The sequence below is a fragment of the Eschrichtius robustus genome, chromosome 1 (assembly GCF_028021215.1).
Source record: "Eschrichtius robustus isolate mEscRob2 chromosome 1, mEscRob2.pri, whole genome shotgun sequence".
Classification (NCBI taxonomy): Eukaryota; Metazoa; Chordata; class Mammalia; order Artiodactyla; family Eschrichtiidae; genus Eschrichtius; species Eschrichtius robustus.
In genome coordinates, this window is record NC_090824.1 from 1,112,988 (window position 1) to 1,132,840 (window position 19,853).

The 19,853-nt window shown below is 65.8% G+C and overlaps 1 protein-coding gene across 4 annotated transcripts; it reads right to left on the bottom strand.

Annotated features, from left to right (window-relative positions):
• Nucleotides 1-265: 265 nt before the first annotated feature.
• On the bottom strand, nucleotides 266-18,723 carry ADSS1 (adenylosuccinate synthase 1). 4 transcript variants are annotated; one of them, XM_068539608.1, is made up of 13 exons: nucleotides 18,458-18,723; nucleotides 11,460-11,562; nucleotides 8,245-8,307; nucleotides 7,442-7,492; nucleotides 7,148-7,214; nucleotides 5,885-5,992; nucleotides 5,703-5,784; nucleotides 5,057-5,183; nucleotides 4,454-4,608; nucleotides 3,570-3,694; nucleotides 2,059-2,156; nucleotides 753-873; nucleotides 266-651 (listed from the first exon to the last, which is right to left on the bottom strand). In XM_068539608.1, exons 1-13 carry the CDS (start codon nucleotides 18,647-18,649, stop codon nucleotides 546-548), a joined length of 1,398 nt encoding a protein of 465 aa, XP_068395709.1. In that variant the 5' UTR covers nucleotides 18,650-18,723; the 3' UTR covers nucleotides 266-545. The 4 variants fall into 4 exon arrangements, with proteins under 4 accessions (XP_068395709.1, XP_068395719.1, XP_068395738.1 ...); XM_068539618.1 differs by having other exon boundaries at nucleotides 724-873; XM_068539637.1 differs by lacking the exon at nucleotides 18,458-18,723 and adding an exon at nucleotides 12,166-12,259.
• Between the last annotated feature and the right edge of the window lie 1,130 nt (nucleotides 18,724-19,853).

Consider the following 19,853-nt stretch of genomic DNA (forward strand, 5'->3'; position numbering starts at 1 on the left):
AAAGAAGCCACCGCAATGAGAAGCCCGCGCACCGCAACGAAGAGTAGCCCCCGCTCGCCGCAACTAGAGGAATCCCGCGCACAGCAACGAAGACCCAACACGGCCAAAAATAAATAAATAAATAAATAAATAAATAAATTTATTAAAAAACAAAAGAAAATGTGTGTCACCCAGACTGCTGATGCGGCAAAGTGGCGCCTTCCAGAGTTTAAAAGTCAAAACGACGACGACCAAGTCAGAACAAAACATGCACTGCTCACTACCGTTCAGCGGCTGTCGGATTTGTTTATTACTAAATGGCTCCAACCGGGCATACAACCATGTGACAATTCACGTGCCATAAAAGGTCTCTGTTTTGAGCGCTTCGGCTCATTTGAAATAGCGGGATTTTAAAAAATGTACCCAACACTGGTTTTCAGATGTTTCAAGTTGTTGTAGAAATCAGTGGGTGGAGCTGAAGGCTTAAAGCGAAATATAAAAGTACAGAAAATAGTTTTCAAATCTCTTTGTTTACGGCGTTGTTTTTGCTGGCTGGGGAAAGAACACTACTGTGGCTGCTGGCGTGGACGTGGCCCGCCGGGATCAGCTCTGTCTTTGTCTAAAACAGCTGGATCATCGAATCTCTGGATTTGCCAACACCAACCCATTTCACTGAAAGGGAAAGGGGAGGTTCAGCCCAGGGCGCGGCGGGGAGAGGGGGCAGCCAGGGCTCAGGGCACCCACCTGCCACTCCAACGTGGTTCTCCACAAACCGGATATAGCTCTGGGCATGCGGGGGCAGGTCCTCCCACTTCCTGGCGCCCGTAGTGTCCGCCTTCCACCCAGGCAGCGTCTCATACTCCACCTCCACCTTCTGCAGAATCTCCTGGTTGGCTGGGGACACGCAGGGCGGGGGTGAACCACGTGCTGCGGACAGTTGCTCGGCCACGGGCCCGGGACCCCCAGCCTGGGGTCCGCTTGCCCCGGGGCTCAGAGGCGGGGAAGGCAAGCCGCCCTGCTTGGTTTACTCAGGGGGTGGGAGTGGTTCTCGGACACTGGCTGTACCCCTTCCAGCCCAGGCGACACGCCACCCTGGACACGGAATCACTACGCGCTCTGCTGCAACGTCCCCAGCGATCATCAGAGGAACTCCGAGGCCCCTGCTTGGAAATTCTCAGGGGATCGAGGGTCCTGAAGTGTCAAGAGGTCCTAAAGGATCTATATCCCCCTCCTCAGGGCAGGGACCCCACCTGGCGGGGACTCCGGGGCTACAGCAGACACCAACCACCCCTTATCGTCAGAAGATGCTGCAAGGAGCCGTCCACTGCAAGGGCCCTGGATGCGCTCCAAGTTCGAATGCTCCCCTGGGGTCACACCACAATCCTGCTGCGCCCTCTCGAAGCTCAGGGTCAGTAGGCCTGGGGCACACTGGCCGAGAGGACGCAGGGGGCTCCCACAGCCGCCGGTGCTGGCGGGTGTACACACGTGCTGGGGGTGGGGCAGTGGAGGGCAGCTCACCCATGGCCACCGGTGAGGGTGGGGTCACGTGACCCCCAGTGCAGACGCACAAGTAACTGTGACACCAGGAAAACAGCACTGCCTTTATGCTTTTTAAAAGAAAGGATGCTTCCTTGGTCACAGAAACTCCAGTTAGGACCTTAAAGAGTCTAACCAAAAATGTATCTTTTCTTAGGTCAAAGTCGTCTTCCTATTTGCCCAGAGCTTTGAGCGTCCAGACCTGACGTCGGCTATTTCAGGTGAGTCCCCAGCTCCCGGGAGGTGGGCCTTGACCCCAGGCGCCTGAGGGTCCCCCAGGGTCCCGGAGTCAGGCCGGTCCCTCTGAGTCCCTCTGAGCCCTTCCCAGACCATGGATGCCTGGCAACTGCCCTGAGGCCCGGCCAGGCCTCCCATCGGGGTGAGAACCTGCCACAGACAGAATCGGGATGAGTCTTCCAGACGTGCGCTCACCCCGCGTGTTCAACACATACACCCTGTCCCCTCGCCCCAGAAACCACGGGTCACGTCTGTTCCCAGGTCCTGCGAGACAGGCCAAGGACAGGAAAGCCGCCGTGCTCGCACCTGGGAAGTAGGGGATCCGCTTCCCGCTGAGCTTGTACGCGACGCCGACTTTAATCTCGTCCAGGGCGTCCAGGATGTCCAGCTTCGTTAAGGCCAGCCTGTCCAAAACCACAGCGAGAAGCCGAGTAGCCGTCAGCTACGCTGTCATTTCTCCTGTCTGGGCTCCACCCCTTGCTTCTCCTCTACTTGCCAGGAATCGAGAGGAGCATGGAAAAGGCTGCCTATGGCCAGGCTGGAACCCAGCTCCAGCCGCCTGGCCCGCCTGGCCCTGAGCACCCCATGGGGACCCCGATCTGGCGGCCTTGTCCTTTCTGCCCTTCTCACGGCCACGTTGAGGGTCTGGGCATGTGAGCCTTGTGCCCGTCCACGCCCCTCTGACCCGGGAGACCCCGAGCCTGGGCCGAGACCACCGGTGCCCACGACGTCGTCCACCCCTGAGGGTCTCCCGCACCGTCCGCCCGGGGCCAGGGAGCCCGGGCTTCATGCAAGTTTCTCCCCTTCCTTTCCTCATCTCTGCATGGCCAGGCTTCAAGGGCCTCTGGGTGGGTGTCCCTGGGCTTCCCGAGCCCACGTGGGCCACCGTGCGCGGCGCCACTGCCCTGACCTGGGCTGGGCGGGCCGGGGACCTTGGACACCGTGTCCTCGGCCACTTCGTCCCTGTGCCTCCCGCGGACGGACGGCCCACACACACCGAGCGTGGCTGTGGTTAACTCGTGGGCCGTGCGCTGTGACAAGCGTGCACCTCGCACCCTGGCCCATCTTTCCGGGGAGGGAGCAGCAAGTCCTCCGTTCGCAGGAAGCCCCTCATTTCCCAGGGCAAGGTCTGAGCCGCCGGAACCACAACCGTCACCAAGAGCAGCCCGGCTGCCTGGTCGGTCTCGGGGGCCCTGTGGGGGGCCCGCCCTGCCCCCAAGGGGGATGCCGCTTCCAGAGGAGGGGGGCTCCTGCTCCCGGCACCCTCGGGGTCATCATCCTGTCCACAGCCTCGCAGACCGGGGCTCCAGAGCGGGGGGACCTGCGGAGGCCCCCGAGGGGCTGTAAACCCGGCCGGCCGCTCTCCAGGACCGGCGCAGGCTGCGTCCCCACTGCTGCCTCTCTGCGGGGTCTCGCGAGCTTCAAGCGTGGCCTCTCCTGCTGGGGGTTTGTTCTGCCCCCTTCTTAGGAGCCCAGTGTCACTCTGGGGGTTTGGGGGAACTGAAGTGATGGCGTTTGCTGCTGGCACAGCTCGTGGGAGGAGCCCCAGCCCTTGTCTGTGCTCAGGAGCAGATGCAGGGCTGGCCACAGGGCCAGCTCCAAGGTGCCCTGCATGGGCCTCCACGTCACCCCACTGTGGCCTCGCCGTGGAGAAGGGTCTCCCTTGGGTGACATCACCCTGCGTGGGGAGACGGTGGCCCTGAGCCCCGATGCCCAGCTTCCCTGCTCCCATGGTGTCTGGGGACTCAGGGACGGACCCCGGGGTGGACGGGCACCCGGGTGGGCTCAGCAGCAGACGTGCCAGGAGTGCCACTTACGCAGTGAATCCGTTGACCATGTGGGCATATCTGAGGATCATCAGGTCCAGCCAGCCACAGCGTCTCTTCCTGCCCGTGGTCACACCCCACTCATGGCCGCGGCTCTGCAGCAGGTCCCCGATTTCCTGCATGGGGACAGAGAGGGCCCCAGTGCCATGGGAAAGGGAGCCTGTGCCCGGCTGCCTGGCACTCACGATCTCCTCTGCCCTCCCCTCCGACCCTCCTGCAGCCCCTGACGATCACCCCCTCCTCACGCCTGCTTCCCTGGTCCCTGGCACACCTGCCCCAGCTGAGGCCCCCACAGGTTGGGCCGCGCCGACCAGCGCCTCCTTCTGGGCCTCGTGGGCAGGTGAGGGTGGATTGACCTGGCCCTGCAGCTGAGCCTCGGGCAGGTGTGTGTGTTTATTTCTCAGGGGTCCCTATCCCTATCCTTGCGCCTCATTCAAGCCCCTTCCCACTCTGGCTCTCAGACATCTGCCCAGGACAAGAGTCTCGGGTGCTCGCCGGCCATGAGGGCACAGGCCAGGTGAGAGGAAGGCCGGCGGTGTCCTGAGCTTCCAGAAACACCCACGAGGCTGGAGAGCAGTCTGCTGGGCGGGGCGGGGGCGGTGCTTCTGGCCCTGCTCTAGCTTGGCTGAGACCAAAACCCAAGCGGGCTCAGGCCCCCAAGGACGAAGGTGGCCTGTGCCCCCGAGGATGGAGCAGAGAGACAGCTCTCGGTGCCCTTCCCGAGCCGAGGGGCTCCACTGTGCACGGCCACGGCCACGGCCACGGCCATGGCCACGGCGCGGGACGGGGCTGGAGTGGCAGCCTCCTGCGTCTCGCTAGCCTCCCCAGGCCCCTCCCCCAGGTGCCCACGCGGTCCCGCGGGGCTGGGGACTCACGTTGATCTGCTCGGTGGGGAAGGCGCCGATGCCCACGCGTGTGGTGTAGGCCTTCACCACGCCGTAGACCTCGCCTATGTTCTGGGGGGGGATGCCCAGGCCGGTGCACACGCCGCCCACCGTGCAGTTGGATGACGTCACAAAGGGGTAGGTCCCTGCGAGACAGCCAGTTAGGCCACCAGCCCGCAGATCGCCTGGGCCCAGGGGTCCCCGTCGGCAGGGTCTCCAGGGGGACCCTCCCGGGGGCGTGGCCGGCACAGGGCGCAGTGGGTGTGAGCTGTGGGGGAGGGGAGGGGGAGGGTCGCTCGGGTTTGGACTGTGCGTGCCTCCCCTGCCTGCGCCTTGCGGCCTCGGTGCTGGTGTGTCCCTGGGTCGGGGATAGGGTGGACGGAGGCCCACGTGGGGCAGCTGGGGCCCCACCGGTCTCTCTCGCCCTCCCTCCCGCACCTCCAGCCCAGCTTCTCACTTCTCCCCTCTCGGCTGAAGTTAGGGAAACGAGGGCGGTACGTTTCCTGGGCACGGCCGGCAGCGTGGCCATGGAGGGAGGCCGCACCACGCCTGTCTCTGAAAGGCGGGGTTTGTGGGGACGCGGCCGGGGCGTACCGAAGTCAATGTCGAGGAGGGCTGCGTTGGCGCCTTCCACGAGGATTTTCTTGGGGGCGCCGTGGAGCGCCTCGTACATGAAGTAAACGCCGTCTCGGACCATGGGTCGGATCCGCTCAATGAAGCCCTGGGGGAAGGGGGGGATGCAGGAACTAGGGTGTCCACCCAGCTCTGGCCTCCTCCCCACAGCCTCTCTTTTCCAGCAAATTCCCGCCCAGCGAGGGGCTCGATCTGCAAATACCCCCGCTCGTCCCGCCCTGTCACATTTACAGCCCCAGACAAGGCTGGAGGAGCTGGGGTCCCAGCCCTGGAAACTTCCAGAAGGGCTCTGCGCTGACATCGTCCTGTCTCCCGCCTGCTCCTGCCCCAGACAGACAGCGTTGGCCTCCGTCCCCCAGCACGTCTGGGGCAATTTCCTCAGAGAGGAGGCAAGGGGCCAGGCCAGCAGGTGAGCCCCCGGCCTCCTGAGAAGACCACCGTGAGCACGGCTGGCCAGGGGGTTCCCCTGGGAGGCCCGCAGTCCCCAAGCCCAGGCACCCTGTGATAATGCCCCGCGACAGGTGCACTGCACGAATGTGCACGGGCAGTCGGGTGGGACGCGGACCCTCGGTGGGGTCTGCCCTGATTCCGAGGCACCCAGCACTACCTTGAGCTTTTTGAGTTGACCTTCAACATCTATTTCCAAAGTGGGGAACATGGACTGGTGCTGATGGGCCAGGTTCTTGAATCTGCAGAAGCGACAATGACTGAGACCCCCGGCCCCCCCCCTGGAGCCCCGCGCCCACCTCCCTGGCCAGGCTCCCCTGGGGTCACGGACAGGTCAGGTACCGGGTGGAGAACTCGTCGAAGTCCGACAGGAGGTCACAGATGCGGAGGCCCGTGCGGGCCGCTTTGGACGAGTAGGCCGGTCCAATCCCCTTCCTGGTGGTGCCGATGCTAAAAGACAGGCCACAGGCTGTGAGCTCGGGTCGCCCAGGCCAGCCTGCCCGGGGCCTGGGGGCGGAGCCTGGGAACGCGGGTTCCCCGGCCAGCCCCTCCGGCCTCAGTTTCCAGCCCCATAAATCAAGGTCGAGCTGGGCGACATCTGAGGGTCCCTCCCAGCAGCAGCACCCGGGAGTCTGGGACGGCCATGAGAACCACGGGAAACCTCACGTGGCCAGCGTCCAGGGACCTGGGGCTGACTGAGTCCCAGCCCTGACCCTCCCCTGCCCCCCCTCTGAGGCCCAGTGCCCAGTGGTGCCCTCCCCGGCCCGTCTGCCTTCTGCCCTGGCTTCCCTCTCGCCTGGCACGGAGGCTGCTGCTCTGGGCGTGGAGCCCAGCTGTGCCCGGCCTGTACGCTGTGCCCGCCACAGCCCAGCCAGGCTCAGCATTGCCACCTGCGTGTGGCCAAGCCCCGTGTGTGCGCATGCACGTGCTCCTATGGGAGCGTGTGCGCACCTGTGTATGAACACGTGCAGCGTGTGAATGTGTGCGGCGCGTACACGTGCGCACATACGTGTGTCTGTGTATGAGCGTGTGTCGCGTGAGGGCATGTGGTGCACGCACATTTGTGTGCAGACATGCGTGCACTGGCGCGCGTGTGTGTGGATGTGTGCGGTACATGCGTGTGTACGTACGTGTGCACCTGTGGACAAGCGTGTGCAGAGTGAATGTGGGCAGTGCACGCACGTGTGCACGTTTGTGTGAGAGGCAGTACTCTGGTCTGCTGCATCCCGGCCCTGGCTTTGAGAACCGTCCCCGGCACCTTCTAATAAACATCTCTGGAGAACCAGTGAACGGCCACCGAGAGCTGGTGGGCAGGACGGGGTGCCGTGACGGAGCTGTGGCCAAGGCTGGCTTGCGATCCCAGCAGGGGCGGGGGGCGCAGCAGGTGACAGACAGCACGGGCACTCCGCGGGGTGGCAGCCGGGGAGGACGGCGCGGCCCCGGGGTGAGGCGGCTTGCTTGGGCTTCAGGGCCAGGGAGGCCTGGGGTGAACCGACGGGCACCGTCCTCGGGGGCTTCGGGTGGACGCACGTTCCCCACCCCACACGCCCCCAGCTCTCCATCCGTGGACTCGAGGGCCACGTGCGGAGCGCACGCACTACTCACTTCTTGCCCTCCTGGGCCTGCCTCTGCACCTCCTGGAGCCCATCCACCGCCTGGTGAAAATCGAACACTGCCGGCCGGGCCGGCGGGGGCACCACGAGCGGGAGAGACAGACGGTTACAGGGCCTCCGGGGACGCACTGGGGTCCCCCGGGCCTCAATCTCCCCATCTGCCAGTGGGGGCAGTGATCCCGACCTGGTACCCCCGGAAGCCCTTGGAGAAGGCCTGGGGGAGCCCCAGGCCATGGTGGGGATGGGGGCGTCACTCACAGGTGGGCAGGGAGGGCCTGAGACTCACCGAGGTGGGCCCGGTCAGAGATAATGAGCCTCTTCTCCCAGTCCTTCAGGCCTGCGGACACGGCACGTGGTCGGCCACGGGCCACAAAGTCACCTCCGGTTAGTGGCGGGCCCTCCCCATGGTGGCCTCTCTGGGCGGGGTCCTGGGCCCTCCCCCGGGGACGTCCACCCACGTCCCCACGGGCGAGCCTGTCTCCCTGTGGGGTCTCCGTCCCGGCACCTGCTGGTGCCCGCGTCCCAGGGCCAGGGTCCCACTCGCTCTTTCCACGCCTGCACTGAGCCCTGAGGCCCAGGCTACGCTTCCTCCACGGCATTGCAGGGCTGCTGTGTCATCAGCTTGCCTCTGAACAACCACTGGGGTCCCACCTGCCCAGATGCCTGGCTGGTGGCCTCGGTCACTGCCTGCCAGCCTCCTGCCCCTGAACAGCCCCCAGGGACCACATTCTTCCCTGCTCGCATGGTCGGCCCAACGGTCCCCAGCCTCAGCCGGACATCAGGGTCACCTTCCAGGTTCCAGGGCTCCTTCCTGGACAGTGCCACCTGTCCCCAGTGGCATGAAGGCTCCCCTGCGACACTGAGGCTGTGGCCTGAAGCCAGAGTTTGGGGCCTCTGGACTGCCCGCTCCCGGCTTCCTGCACACGCAGAGCCTGCAGGCCCAGGCAGGGCGCCAGCCGTGGAGGCCGCCCCACCTGCCCACCTGCCGCCGCCCTCAGGAGAAACCACATGGCGAGCCACCTGGCAACTTGGCCGCTGGGAACATGCACGTGTCCTGGGCGGGGCGGGTCTGCGGGGACACGGACCTACCTTTCTTCTCATTCTTTTCTGCTTCTTCGAACAAGCCTGGTAAGTGGACAACCACTCCGTTGCCTGCAACACACAGACACAAGACTGAATCGGATCACGGACGCGGGGGACTTACGTTTAAAACAGCACAGGGACTTCCCCGGCTGTCCAGCGGTTAAGACTTCACCTTCCAAAGCAGGGGGTGCGGGTTCAATCCCTGGTCGGGGAGCTAAGATCCCACATGCTTCATGACCGAAAAACCAAAACATAAAACAGAAGCAATACTGTTAACAAATTCAATAAAGACTTTAAAAGTGGTCCACATTAAAAAAAAAAAGTCTAAAAACAAAAACAGGGACTTCCCTGGTGGCCTAATGGTTAAGAGAATCTGCCTGCCAATGCAGGGGACTCGAGTCCGAGCCCTGGTCCGGGAAGATCCCACATGCCGCGGAGCAACTAAGCCCGTGCACCACAGCTACTGAGCCTGTGCTCTAGAGCCCACGAGCCACAACTACTGAGCCTGTGCTCTAGAGCCCGCAAGTCACAACTACTGAGCCCACGCACCACAACTACTGAGCCTGCGCTCTAGAGCCCGTGCGCCACAACTGCTGAAGCCTGCGTGCCTAGAGCCCTCGCTCCGCAGTGAGGAGTAGCCCCCGCTCGCCGCAACTACAGGAAGCCCGCGCACAGCAATGAAGACCCAACGCAGCCAAAAATAAATAAATAAGTTAATTTAAAAAATAAAATAAAATAGCCTATTTTTAAAATAAATAAATAAAAACAAAAACAGCATGAAATTCGTGCTCCCATGTTCATTGCAGCATTGTTCAAAATAGCTAAGATGGGGAAGCAACCCAGGCGTCCATCAACAGAAGGATGTGGTTCATCCACATGATGGGATATTATCCAGCCTTAAAAAGGAAGGAAATTCTGACACAGGTGGCAACATGGATGAACCTCGAGGACACTATATAAAGTGAAATAAGCCAGACGCTGAAGGACACATTCTGTATGATCCCCGTGTATGAGGTCCATAGAGAAGTCAAACTCGTGGAGACAGAAAGTAGGATGCTGGGGGCAGGGGCTGGAGGGGGAAAGGGGGAGTGAGTATTTAATGGGGACAGAGTTTCTGTTTAGGGAGATGACACAGTTCTGCAGACAGATGGTGGTGAAGGCCGCACAACAACGTGAATGTACTTAACGCTACCGAACTGTACAGTTAAAAATGGCTAAGGTGGTAAATTTATATTATGTACATTTTATCACAATAAAGAAAACGGTCAAAGCAAAACAAAAGCCATCATGAAGCATTTACAGAGACAGCAGATCAGTGGTTGTCGGGGGTGGGGTGGGAGGGGGGAGGGGAAACTCCTCAAGGGGGAAGAAAATGTTGTAGAACTGAATCATGATGGATGTACAATCGTACCCTCACAGGGGTGAACTTCACGGTACGTAAATTATACCTCAGTAAAGCTGTTGTGTTTTATTTAAGTGGCATGGAAATGGGAAAGCAGGAGGTGCGGAGAAATGCAGCCAGCCTCCAGCCGTTCCTGGGACCCAAGCAGGGCCCTGGGGGAGCCACGCTTCCCCATCCATGTAAAACCGAAGTAGGGTCTACAGAGGGCAGAGGTTGAGGCCAGGGGAGGAAGGGGCTCACCAAGGTCACGAGGTCACCGTGGGCCCAGGCTAAAGCCAACGCTGGCCCCTCCCTCTAAGACCAAAACCAGCTGGGCAGGGCCCCCGCTGCCCTCCTGGGAGGAGCCCGTCCCCTGAGCACTAGGACTGGCCGAGGGAGACGGGACGTGGGTCCAGACAGGAGTGACTCAGAGACGGTGCAAGCCACCCCGAGCACAAAAGGTCACCTAAATGCCACGAGTCCTGAAATGGCCACGTGGCAGGGCCTGGGGGAGTGACCCGGGCTGGGGGGGCAGCTGTGTGAGTGCCAGCTCGTTCTGCCCTCGCGAAGGGGCTTCCCGCCGCCGTCGCCGTCTGGCCCGCTGACCGCCGAGCTGAGCCCCTGCCCATGCTCCCCGGTGACCACCGGCCCCCACCCACCCCCAGCTCCTCGGAGACCGGGCAGAGCGCCCCCTGGCCGAGCGGTGCCTCCTTGGCCTCGTTTCCCTCCCAGAGGGGCCCGGGGCCCAGCAACCGAGGCTGGCGCTGACAAGCTTCCTGCAGCAAAGCCCCAGCCCCTGGGCGTGGGGTCCCGGGTGAGCTTGCGTCCTCGCTGCCCCGTCCTCACCCACTGCTGGGGCCCGGTCCGCACCCACGGAGGAGGCTCTGGGAGACCCTTTCCTCCTGCTCAGCCGGACTGCCCACTGCCCCTGCGGCCCCTCCGCCGCCGTGTCCCCGGGCTCACGCGCAGGGGCAGACCCCCTGCCACCGCCGGGCACACACCTGCCGCGCCACCCCTGCTTCCCGGCTTCCCAGCCAGGGAGAGGGCGGGGCAGATAAGTCACGAGTGTGGGCCTGCCAAGTCGTGGAAAGAGCCAGAAGGAAAAGCACCAGAAGCTGCCAGAGCGTGTCCCACGGTGGGGTGGGCAGCAGAAGGCAATGGGAAGGGGCCGAGGGGAGGCGACCGCAGAGGGGCCCGAGCAGGCCAGGAACAGCTTCCGGCGCAGACCCGGCTCCAGCCACGCAGCAGGGAGCCAGGCCTGAGCCGCTCGCACGCTCGCTGAAGGACATGCACGAGAGCACACACACACAATACCTGCACGCACGCACGCACACGCTCACACTCATGCACCTACGCCCGCAGACTCATACACATGCACACTCGCACGTGCGCTCACTCACACACAGGCACACAGGCCTGTACACACGCGCTGCGGGAGTCTGAGCCCTCAGCGGAGCCTCCTGCACTCTCCCTCCCTCTGGCCCAGGCCGGGTGGGGTCCTGGGCTCTGGGAGGGGCTCTGAGGACAGGTCCCGCATCAGAGGCCTCTGCGAGGGCTCCCGCTGGAGGCTGGGACCTGGAACCTCCCGGCCCCTTGAGGCTGGTACCTGGAACCTCCCGGCCCAGGGCCGAGGCCCCGGCTGAGCAGGTCATTCCCTCCTGGTCGGGAGCACCTGCTCCTCACGCGGGCAGGGCGGGGCGGGGGCGGGGGCGGGGGTCCAGCCCAGCTCTCCGGCGGCGTCCAGGCCTCACAGCGGGCCCTCGGGCTGGATGACGTCCCAGGTCTCTCCTGCTCACACACTCAGGATCCCAGGCAGGGGTGGGGCGGGGCGGGCACTCACCAATGAAGGACATGGCCTTGGGGTTGATGATGCCGCTGGGCAGCAGGTGGAAGTCGTACTCCTTGCCGTCCACCACCACGGTGTGGCCAGCATTGTTGCCCCCCTGGGAACAGAAAACAAACTGGCTCAGCATCCAGGAGCCCGGGGGCTTGGACCCACCCTGGGAAGGCCTGCCCGGCAACCGGCCTCACTCCAGGCAGCTCTAAATGCAGGCGCTCAGGAGCCCCCTCTGGGCTGCCCGGGGTGGTGGTCTTGTCCCCCAAGGAGTGTGAGACGCCGTCCGTGCTCGGACTTGGCGAGTTTGGTCCAGTGGTCGGCTCTGATGCACGTCTGGGGTGCTGGGTTAGGGCCCTGCTCCTGGGACGGGGTGAAGGGGCCTGGCCAGGGGACTGGGTCCAAGAGAGGGGCTGGCCCACACCCAGGACCGTCACGTGCTGGTGCTCCAGGGAGGCTGGCTAGTGCGGACACACTCAGAGCCCTGCCTGCCCTGCCCGCCCTGCCCAGGAGTCCCTCTGGGGGTCCGTCCTCTGATGCAGGAATGAGGGGGCCCAACCATCCCGGGGAGCAAACTCAGGCCCCCACGGCCCTTGCTGCCACACAGCCCGAGCTCTGGGGAAGCAGAGGGCGGGCCACGCAGCACAGCCCTTCTGGGGCCGGGTGAGGGGACTGGGTGCTGGCACGGGCCAGCAGGGCCAGGGCCCCTCACCCTCTCAGCAGGCACCCTCCCTGGGGCCTGTGTCTCCCATCTAAGAATAAAGAGGGAAAAACCACTCTGAGGCTGGCGGGGCTGAGTCTGGGGAGGATGGGAAGGCCCCGCCCTTGAGGGACACCGGCCTCCTGTCCCAGTTCCGGCCACTAGCGGACAGCGCGGGCCCCAGCACGTGGGTCGCCAGAGCCAGTGAGCAGGGCCTGGGGAGGGGCACATTCCGGGTGGCGCCAGAGGCTGTGGGCCTGCCCTGTGGGGCCCGCTCTGCCCCCAGAGCCTTGGAGCCCGGCCCAGCTCCACCTTCCCGGCTGAATCTCCTGCAGAAGCACACGCTTATCGCTTATCCGTGGAGGCTCTCCACGGCTGGGCCTCCACCCTCCACGCCCCGCCGTCCTCCAGCCTTGTGGCGGGGGCCGTGGCTGCTGGCTGTGAGGGCTTCAGTCCCCCTCCGCAGGGCCCGGCAGGGTGGGGCTCCCCCCATGCGAGGCCTCTCCTTGCCCCGTCCAGGCAGGGCTGAAGGAGGGCGGCCTCCTCCCTCCAGGAGCACCTGCTCCTCAGGCTGGGGATGGATGAAACTCACACGTCTCCCGGCCCCCCCCCCCCCCCCCGCCACCGAAATGGCCCAGGCGGGGGGCGCAGGCGCCAGGAGACCTGGCCAGGGCCTCTTCCTCCTGGACCTCACTGCACCCCCGGGGAATTTAAGCAACGGGGCCAGAGCCCAACCTCACCCACAATACCCCTCTCGCCCTGGGGCTTGGCCACGATCTGTGCCAGACGGCCCCACCACGGCCCGGCTAGAAGCCCCTTCCACGGGGGTCCCCAGACACCCTAGCGTTCCGCTTGTCAAACGCACGCAGGGAGGCCTGTCTGGCCTGACACGGGGGTTGGAGGACTGGGGTGGGTTTGCCTCTAATTGACTCCTGGGGTCACTGCGATCCTGCTGTGCATCCCCGAGGCCCTGCTGCGCGACGGTGCCAGGTCCCACGGCTCAGCCGCCCCCCGAAGGCCGACGACGGCTGAAGGCCAGCCTGCCGCCTCCCCAGGTGCCCCGAGCCAGGTGGTTTGGCTGCGGGAACTGAGCGCAGGCTCTGAACAAATGACGGGGGAAGCAGAAGGACAAAGGGCACGACGCGGGGGGGCTGGGGGCCAAGGAGGGGGTGCCCTGCGAGCAAGGGCGGGCAGGCGGTGTCAGGCCACGGGGGGCTCGGATGCAGACCGTGCTGGGGGGTGAACCCGGGGGGCCGCCACGGAGGGAGACAGGGAAGGGACCCCAGAGGGGCTGTGGGAGGGAAGGGAGCTGATGCTGACGAGGTGTGGGGGGCGGGGAGTAGGGCGGCGGGCTCAGCCTTGACCATCTGAGTCACTGTGACTGACGGGCCCCGGGTTTGGGGGTCAACTGTGCCCCCCCCCCCGAGACCCCGGTCCTCGCTCTGCCCTTGCCTCGGTACACGTGCCGTGAGTCCCCTCACACGAGGTTCTCTGCGGAGTTCACACCCAGGGGCAGGTTTCCCACCGTAGGTGGGGCAGCCCGGGGTGCATGGCCTCCTTTGACAGATGGGGAAGCTGAGGTCCCCAGAAGGGAGTTTGCAGCAGAGCCCAGGCTAGACCAGATGGCAGCTTGCAGATGCTCTCCCCGTATGCCAGACATCCCCCCCTAGCCGCATCCTGCCTGCCTCGGTGGCGGCCCAGACGGCCCGTCTCCCTCCCCTGCTCTCAAGTGCCCAGTGCCAACGCCAGCTGGCCTGAGCACGCGCCACATTTGTTTGGGGTAAACACCAGCGCCTAGGAACAGGCGCAGGCCCCTGTGGGCCTGTGGGTGGCAGATGACCCCCGCCGGCTGCAGGGCCCAGGCACCAGGCCGCAGTCCACTCCCAGGGGCGTGAGCCAGCCCTGGACGCTGAGCCCAGGGTCTGCCGACCCGCAGCACGCACCTCCCAGCAGCTCTGCAGAGGTCTAGGTGACCGTCCCAGAGAGACCCCCATCTGCCCGCTCCTGGCCGCACAGAGTCAGGGGCTGAGGTCGGGGCAGGGACACCCCACCTGCCCTCCGAAGGCTCCAGCCCTGCAGGCCCGGGGAGAGCTGGGCGGGGGGCCGGCAGTCCACGCGGGGCCTGGTTTGGAAAACCACTTGGAGGGGGAGCCGGTCCAGGCCCCAGGCCCAGCCCGGCTGCCTCTGCAGGGCCTCCGCTCCTAGGTGGTGCTCTGCCTCCCCGTCCCTGGGTGGGCAGGTTCTGGAAGCTCCATGCCCGGGGCCCCGCAAGAGTGAGCTGGAGCTGGCCTCGCCCCTCTCCTGTGCCCCAGGGGGACCCTCAGGGCTCTGCCAGCCTCCCGGTTCTCCCCTCCGTGATGCACCTTCGGGTCAGGCACAGCTCTGAGTCCCCAGGGATGCTGAAGCCACCCCTGTGGCCTGGCCGGTCACTCAGACTCCCTGGTGCCCCCCCGGCAGCAGGGATCTCAGAGAGGGGGGCTCTCGCGCTCAGGGACGCAGCAACGGGGCCAAGGCCGACCCGCCGGGGAATCTGACCAGCCCTGACCGACCCTGCTTGCCTCTGCAGGTGTCCTTCCAGCCCACCCTCTCTGGGGGCCAGGCAAGAGTGCACGAAGACAGCGGAGAGGCTGAGTGCGGGGCGACGGCGTCTCAGACGCTGTGAAGCTGCTCCCGGGCGCCCCCGTGTGGCCGCGGGCGGGAGCGGAGGCCTCTGGGCAGCGCAGGAGCTGCGGGTTTCACCAGGGGCGCGCACAGCACAGCACGCGCAAGGGGCCGGCTCTCCGGCTCGAGACCCTTGTGCACTGCCCCACCCCCACCAGGGCCGGGGTGAAACCACGGAGCGCCCGCGCCCAGGCAGCCGTCAGCTCCTGTGTGTCTGCTCTGCTGGCAGGCTCCTGCCGTTCATTCGTTCACCCACTCATTCACTCATCCCAAACAGAGCTGCTCTGTCCCATGAGGCACTGGGGTGAGGCCTGGAGGGAGGAGGGCGCGGGCTCCACGTGGACGTTCCCACAGCCACGAGGGATTGGGCGACCCTGCGGAGACCCTCCCCCTGGAGCCACTGCTGGGGGGCCGGTGTCATCGGAGGGGGTACACGTGGAAGGGGGGCTGCTTCTGGAACACCACCAGGTATTTTCCCCACTCTCCCTCCCCATCGGAGGCTCCTGGACTGGCCTGGGGCTCCAGGTGAGGCATTTCTCAGTCGCCCCCCCCACCCCCCCAGGGAGAGTGGACCCAGAGCACCAACAAGCCGCAGGACGCGGCCCCCAACGAGTGAGACCACCGTGCCCATCGCCACAGCTCCCTGGGAACTGACGGTGCTGCCCCAGGGAAACCCGCCCGCGCCCTTGTGCCCAGCCGTCTTACTGCCCTTGGAAGGAGGGGAATCTGAAACCCTGCCCAGTGCACGTGAAGGCCTCGGGGTCCTGGGCGGGGGCCCAAAGCCTGACGAAGGCAACTCTGGGAATGGAAGGACGGCTGGCACCGAGGCCCGACGGCCAGGCCAGGTGTGTGGGCTCTTAGGCTCCTATCTACACCACGGAGGCGGGGGGGGGGGGGGTGCGGGGGGAGGGGCGGGGGACGGGGGGGGGCCGGCGGGGGCAACGTCAAACAGCAGGAAGGACGCTCAGCAGGCTGGAAGGACGCTCAGCAGACACGGAAAGCCAGAGCCCAGCGGAGGTGCGGGGACTCCCAGGGAGTGAGCGGAGCCCGAGCGGCCGAGAGAGAGCAGGAGATGCCAGCGCGGGGAGGCCGCTAACGGATGGGCTCTGGGGTCTCCGTAGCAGCGCCGTGGCAGGACCTGAACCAGAGAGAGGAAAGGGGGAGGCTGCGTGGCCATCCCTGAGCCCAAGGGGCTGGGCTGGGAATGAGGAGAGAAGGGAGCCAGCCCTGGGGCAGACCGGGGACCCAGGCTGCAGAAGGGCTGCTGGTGGTGAAGGGCAGGGCTGCACACCCTCTATTCAGGGAGAGGGGAGGCTGCCAGGAAACGGGTCCTAGAGTCAAAGTAAACAGCAGGAGGGGCCTAAGGCCTGAGTCTCTGGACCGTAAGGAAGGTCTTGGGGGTCTTGGGGTGCTTGCTGACCACAGGCCCCAAACCCCTGAGATGGGAAGAAATGAGGATGGCAGCTGGGGGCATGGGTGGCTCTGGCCCCAGGCCGCCTCTGGGCAGGCGGAAAGTGAGTCCAGGTGAGCCAGGTGGCCAAAGGCCACCAAAGGGCTTCCCACGTGTGCCAGAGCCAAGACGGAAGACAGGCCTGCTGGTGGCAGAGGGTGAGCAGAGGCAAGACCAGAGCCGGGGACCAGGGCAGCCACCCAGACGGGCCCCAGCCCAGCCCACCCACTGCACGCGACTCCACCGCCAGCTGCCCTGGCCCCTCGCTCCCGAGCTCGGACCAGCTCCTGGGGTCAAGGTGCGGTGTGAAGGCTACGACTCCGGGCTTCACGCCTACACGCTCTAAGTAAAAGCAGTCTTCCCGGAGCATGGGCTGGACCCTCCCCGTGCCAGCCCCTGATGCCTAGCGCTGTTGCCATGTGGGTGTGGCACACGTGAGGGCCCATAAGTGCTGCTTATTCCAACTGCTCAACTTCTCTGAGGCTCCGCCTCACCAGCTTGTTTGGAGGCTGGAGAGGAGAAGCCACAGTGGGCTCCCAGGACAGCTGGGAATTATTCCCACATGTTGCAGAGCAGAGGCCTGCAGGTGGAAATGTACTGATGTCAGTTGGAGAATATGGGTGGGGGAGAGGGTGCCTAGGGGGCCCCCCAGGTGGGTGGGGGGTTCCAGCCTGCTCTGCCCTTGGCTGGTCCTGTCCAGCGACGGAAGAGGGCAGGGCCTGGCCTGCTGACCCAGGTGGTAGAGCAGGGAGGGCCTCATTCCAGAACCATCTCCACAGCCAGGACATCCGGTGGCTTCAAGATGAGGGCTCTCACGGGTACCTGCAAAGCCCCGAGGTCACTTCGAGGAGGGGAGACGGCCACAGGCGGGTGGGCGAGGCTGACCAGAGCTGGCAGGTCACACGGAGGGCCCTGGGCATCACTGCTGGAGCAGACAGGCCCCAGGAGGGGATGCCCTGAGCTGGGGAGGGAGGGCAGTGGGCATGGACCACGCGCCCGGCCGCAGGGTCCAGGGGAGAGGAGTGGACTTGCTCGCCGTGGCTTAGGGCAGAGAGAGGGTGGGAGACTTGTCACCACCCCAGAAAGCATTTTCCAGGAACCCACTGTCTGCGTCGGGCAGGAGTGGTCCAGATGGCAGCGTCTTCCCCAAGCCCGGCAATATTGGTCTCCCCTGGGGCGGCCGAGCCCCGAGCCACCTGGCGGCAGCTCAGGAATGAGGCCACAGAGCCAGGGAGGAGGAGCTCAGAGGGCATCCCTTCCTCATTTTTGGCAGCACTCCCGCCCGTGGCTGCAAACCCTGGCAGCGCCAATGCACGCACCCCAAAGCTGACCCCTCTGCGCCCCGAGCTGTAAGTCAGCCCACAGCAGCAAGCATGGCACGGGGCCCCAAGGGACTGCCCGGTGGCAGTCAGGACAGACGGGGTGCAGAGAGCAGCCCGCAGCCGGCAGAGGCCCCGCCCTGGGCCCTCAGGGGACAGAGCTTGTGTCCGGCCTCCTGGCTGGCACTGCCAGCCCCTGGGTCACCCTGGCCGTAAGTCCGAGGTTCCTCCCTCTCCCCCTTGTGCCTGCTCTGCCTGCCTTCAGGACCTGGCCCGCTGTCCTGCCCTGGCCTCTGCCTCTGCTTGGCTGACCCTCCAGGGCCACCCCCCTCACAGGGGCCTTGCTCGCTCCCACTCTGGGCTCTGGGCGCCCAGCCTCCTCAGCGTGCACTGACCCCTTGTGGTCAGCCAGCCCTGTCCCAGGCCCAGACAGAACCAGGAAGGGAGGGTGTCTCCGTGGCCCTCAAACCACTGGGCAGCTGGGGTCCCCGCCCCCCACACTGCAGGGCCCAGTGTCACACCCACGGCACACCCCACCCCCTGAGGATCCGGTGTCCCCAACTCAGCGACTTGTATTTATAGCTCTGCCCCTGGCCCACTGCCCTGGGGGGTGGGGCTGGTGGGGAAGGCGGGGTCCCTGGGGGAGGCAGTGGGGGAGGGAAATGTGTGCTCCCATGAGTGGCAGGGGGTTGTGAGTGGGTGGCGTGTGCGTGTGAGTGGGCGGGGGTGGCGGCTGGGAAGGGTGTCCCGGGAGGGGAGGCGTCCAAGAGGCGTGTCCCGGGAGGGCTGGAGGGCAGGGAGGAGAGGGTCCGTCTGGGTCCGAGGGGAGGGGAGGGGGGCTCGCTGGGGGAGGGACCCGGCGCCCGGCCCGCACCTGGCAGCGGCTGATGATGTCGGCGTCCGTGGCCAGCAGGTCCACCACCTTGCCTTTGCCCTCGTCCCCCCACTGCGCGCCCAGCACCACGGTCACCCGGGAGCCGGTGGTCGCCGCCTCGTGCTGCAGCCGCCCCCGCTTGACGCCGCCTGTGGCGGGGGGCCGGTCGTTGGAGGCTCGGGTCCCCGACATGCTGGCTCGGCTCGTCCGCTGCGCTGGGCCGCCCGAGAGCCCGCTGCACCAGTGCGCCGCGCCATTAAAAGGAACCGGCCGGGGGTGGGGGGGGGGGCAAGGGGGCGGGGCCGGGGGCGGGCTCTCGGGCGCCGTGACGCGCCGCCGTGACCTTCCGGCCGCCGGGTCCCGCCTCTGCAACCACCCGGCAGCCGGGTGGGGCCGCGGGCCCGGCCAGGGGTTGGGGGGCGCAAGGCCCGAGGGCGCACTCCGGGGTCCCTCCACGCGGCCAGGCCGGGGGAGCCCCGGGAATGCTCTTGGGGGCGATCGCACTCGCCTTCCCCGAGGCGAGGCCTGGACGCCGCGACCCACCTCTCCCCCCACCCCCCCAACCCCGGCCCCGCTAGGTCCAGGACCTCGGCGTTCCAGAAACCGCGGGGGTCCCCTCCAGGGCGGGGGTGCGGTTTGCCAAAGGGGAGCTGCGTCTTTGCGCCCCACTCGGGGTGTTCGGGGTGCGCACCTGCCCCGCGGTGAACCCGGGTTCTCCAGACTGGCGCGGGCGCCCTCTGGTGGGCGCAGAGAGAGGACAGAGTGTCTCCCCCGCCAACGTCCCCCCTCCTGTCACCCTCCCACATGGGCAGGGGCCCCGGAGTCTGGCACTGGGCACCCTGGTATCACAGGCGGGCTAAATCCAGGAGCCCGGCTGCCCTCGGGTCTCAGGGCCCTGAGACCAAGGAGAAGGGACGGTGCTGTCAGGTCACCTGGTTGGGCACTGGAGCGGCCAGTGTGCTCACCAACCGCGCTGGGCCGGGGTGTCGAAGAGGCCCCACCGGACCTCCTCCCTGCCCCAGGCTGTGCAGGGACTGGGTGCCCACAGAGGGCGCCCCATGGTCTGCTGGGCTCCTGTGTTCCCAGCTGAGTGAACGCCCGCTCTACCCTGCCACACACACACCCTAAGTGGACTTGGGCTTGGACATGACTGGCCCTACGGGTCGGAGAAGGGGCGAGGGATGGGCCCCTGGGGGTAGGAGTGTCCTGGTAGGCCCCTGCCCCGGGGCTGGGAGCCAGTGCCCCTGGTTCCTTCCCTGGGGGGACTCTCGGTGCAGAGGGGCCTGGAGCCTGTGCGCTGGCCTCTGCCCAGGGCTCGGAGGGCCACTGAGCTCCCTGGGCTCCCGAGCCAGAGGCAGGGGGCCAGATACTCCCCAGCAGCAAGGGAGTGGACCCT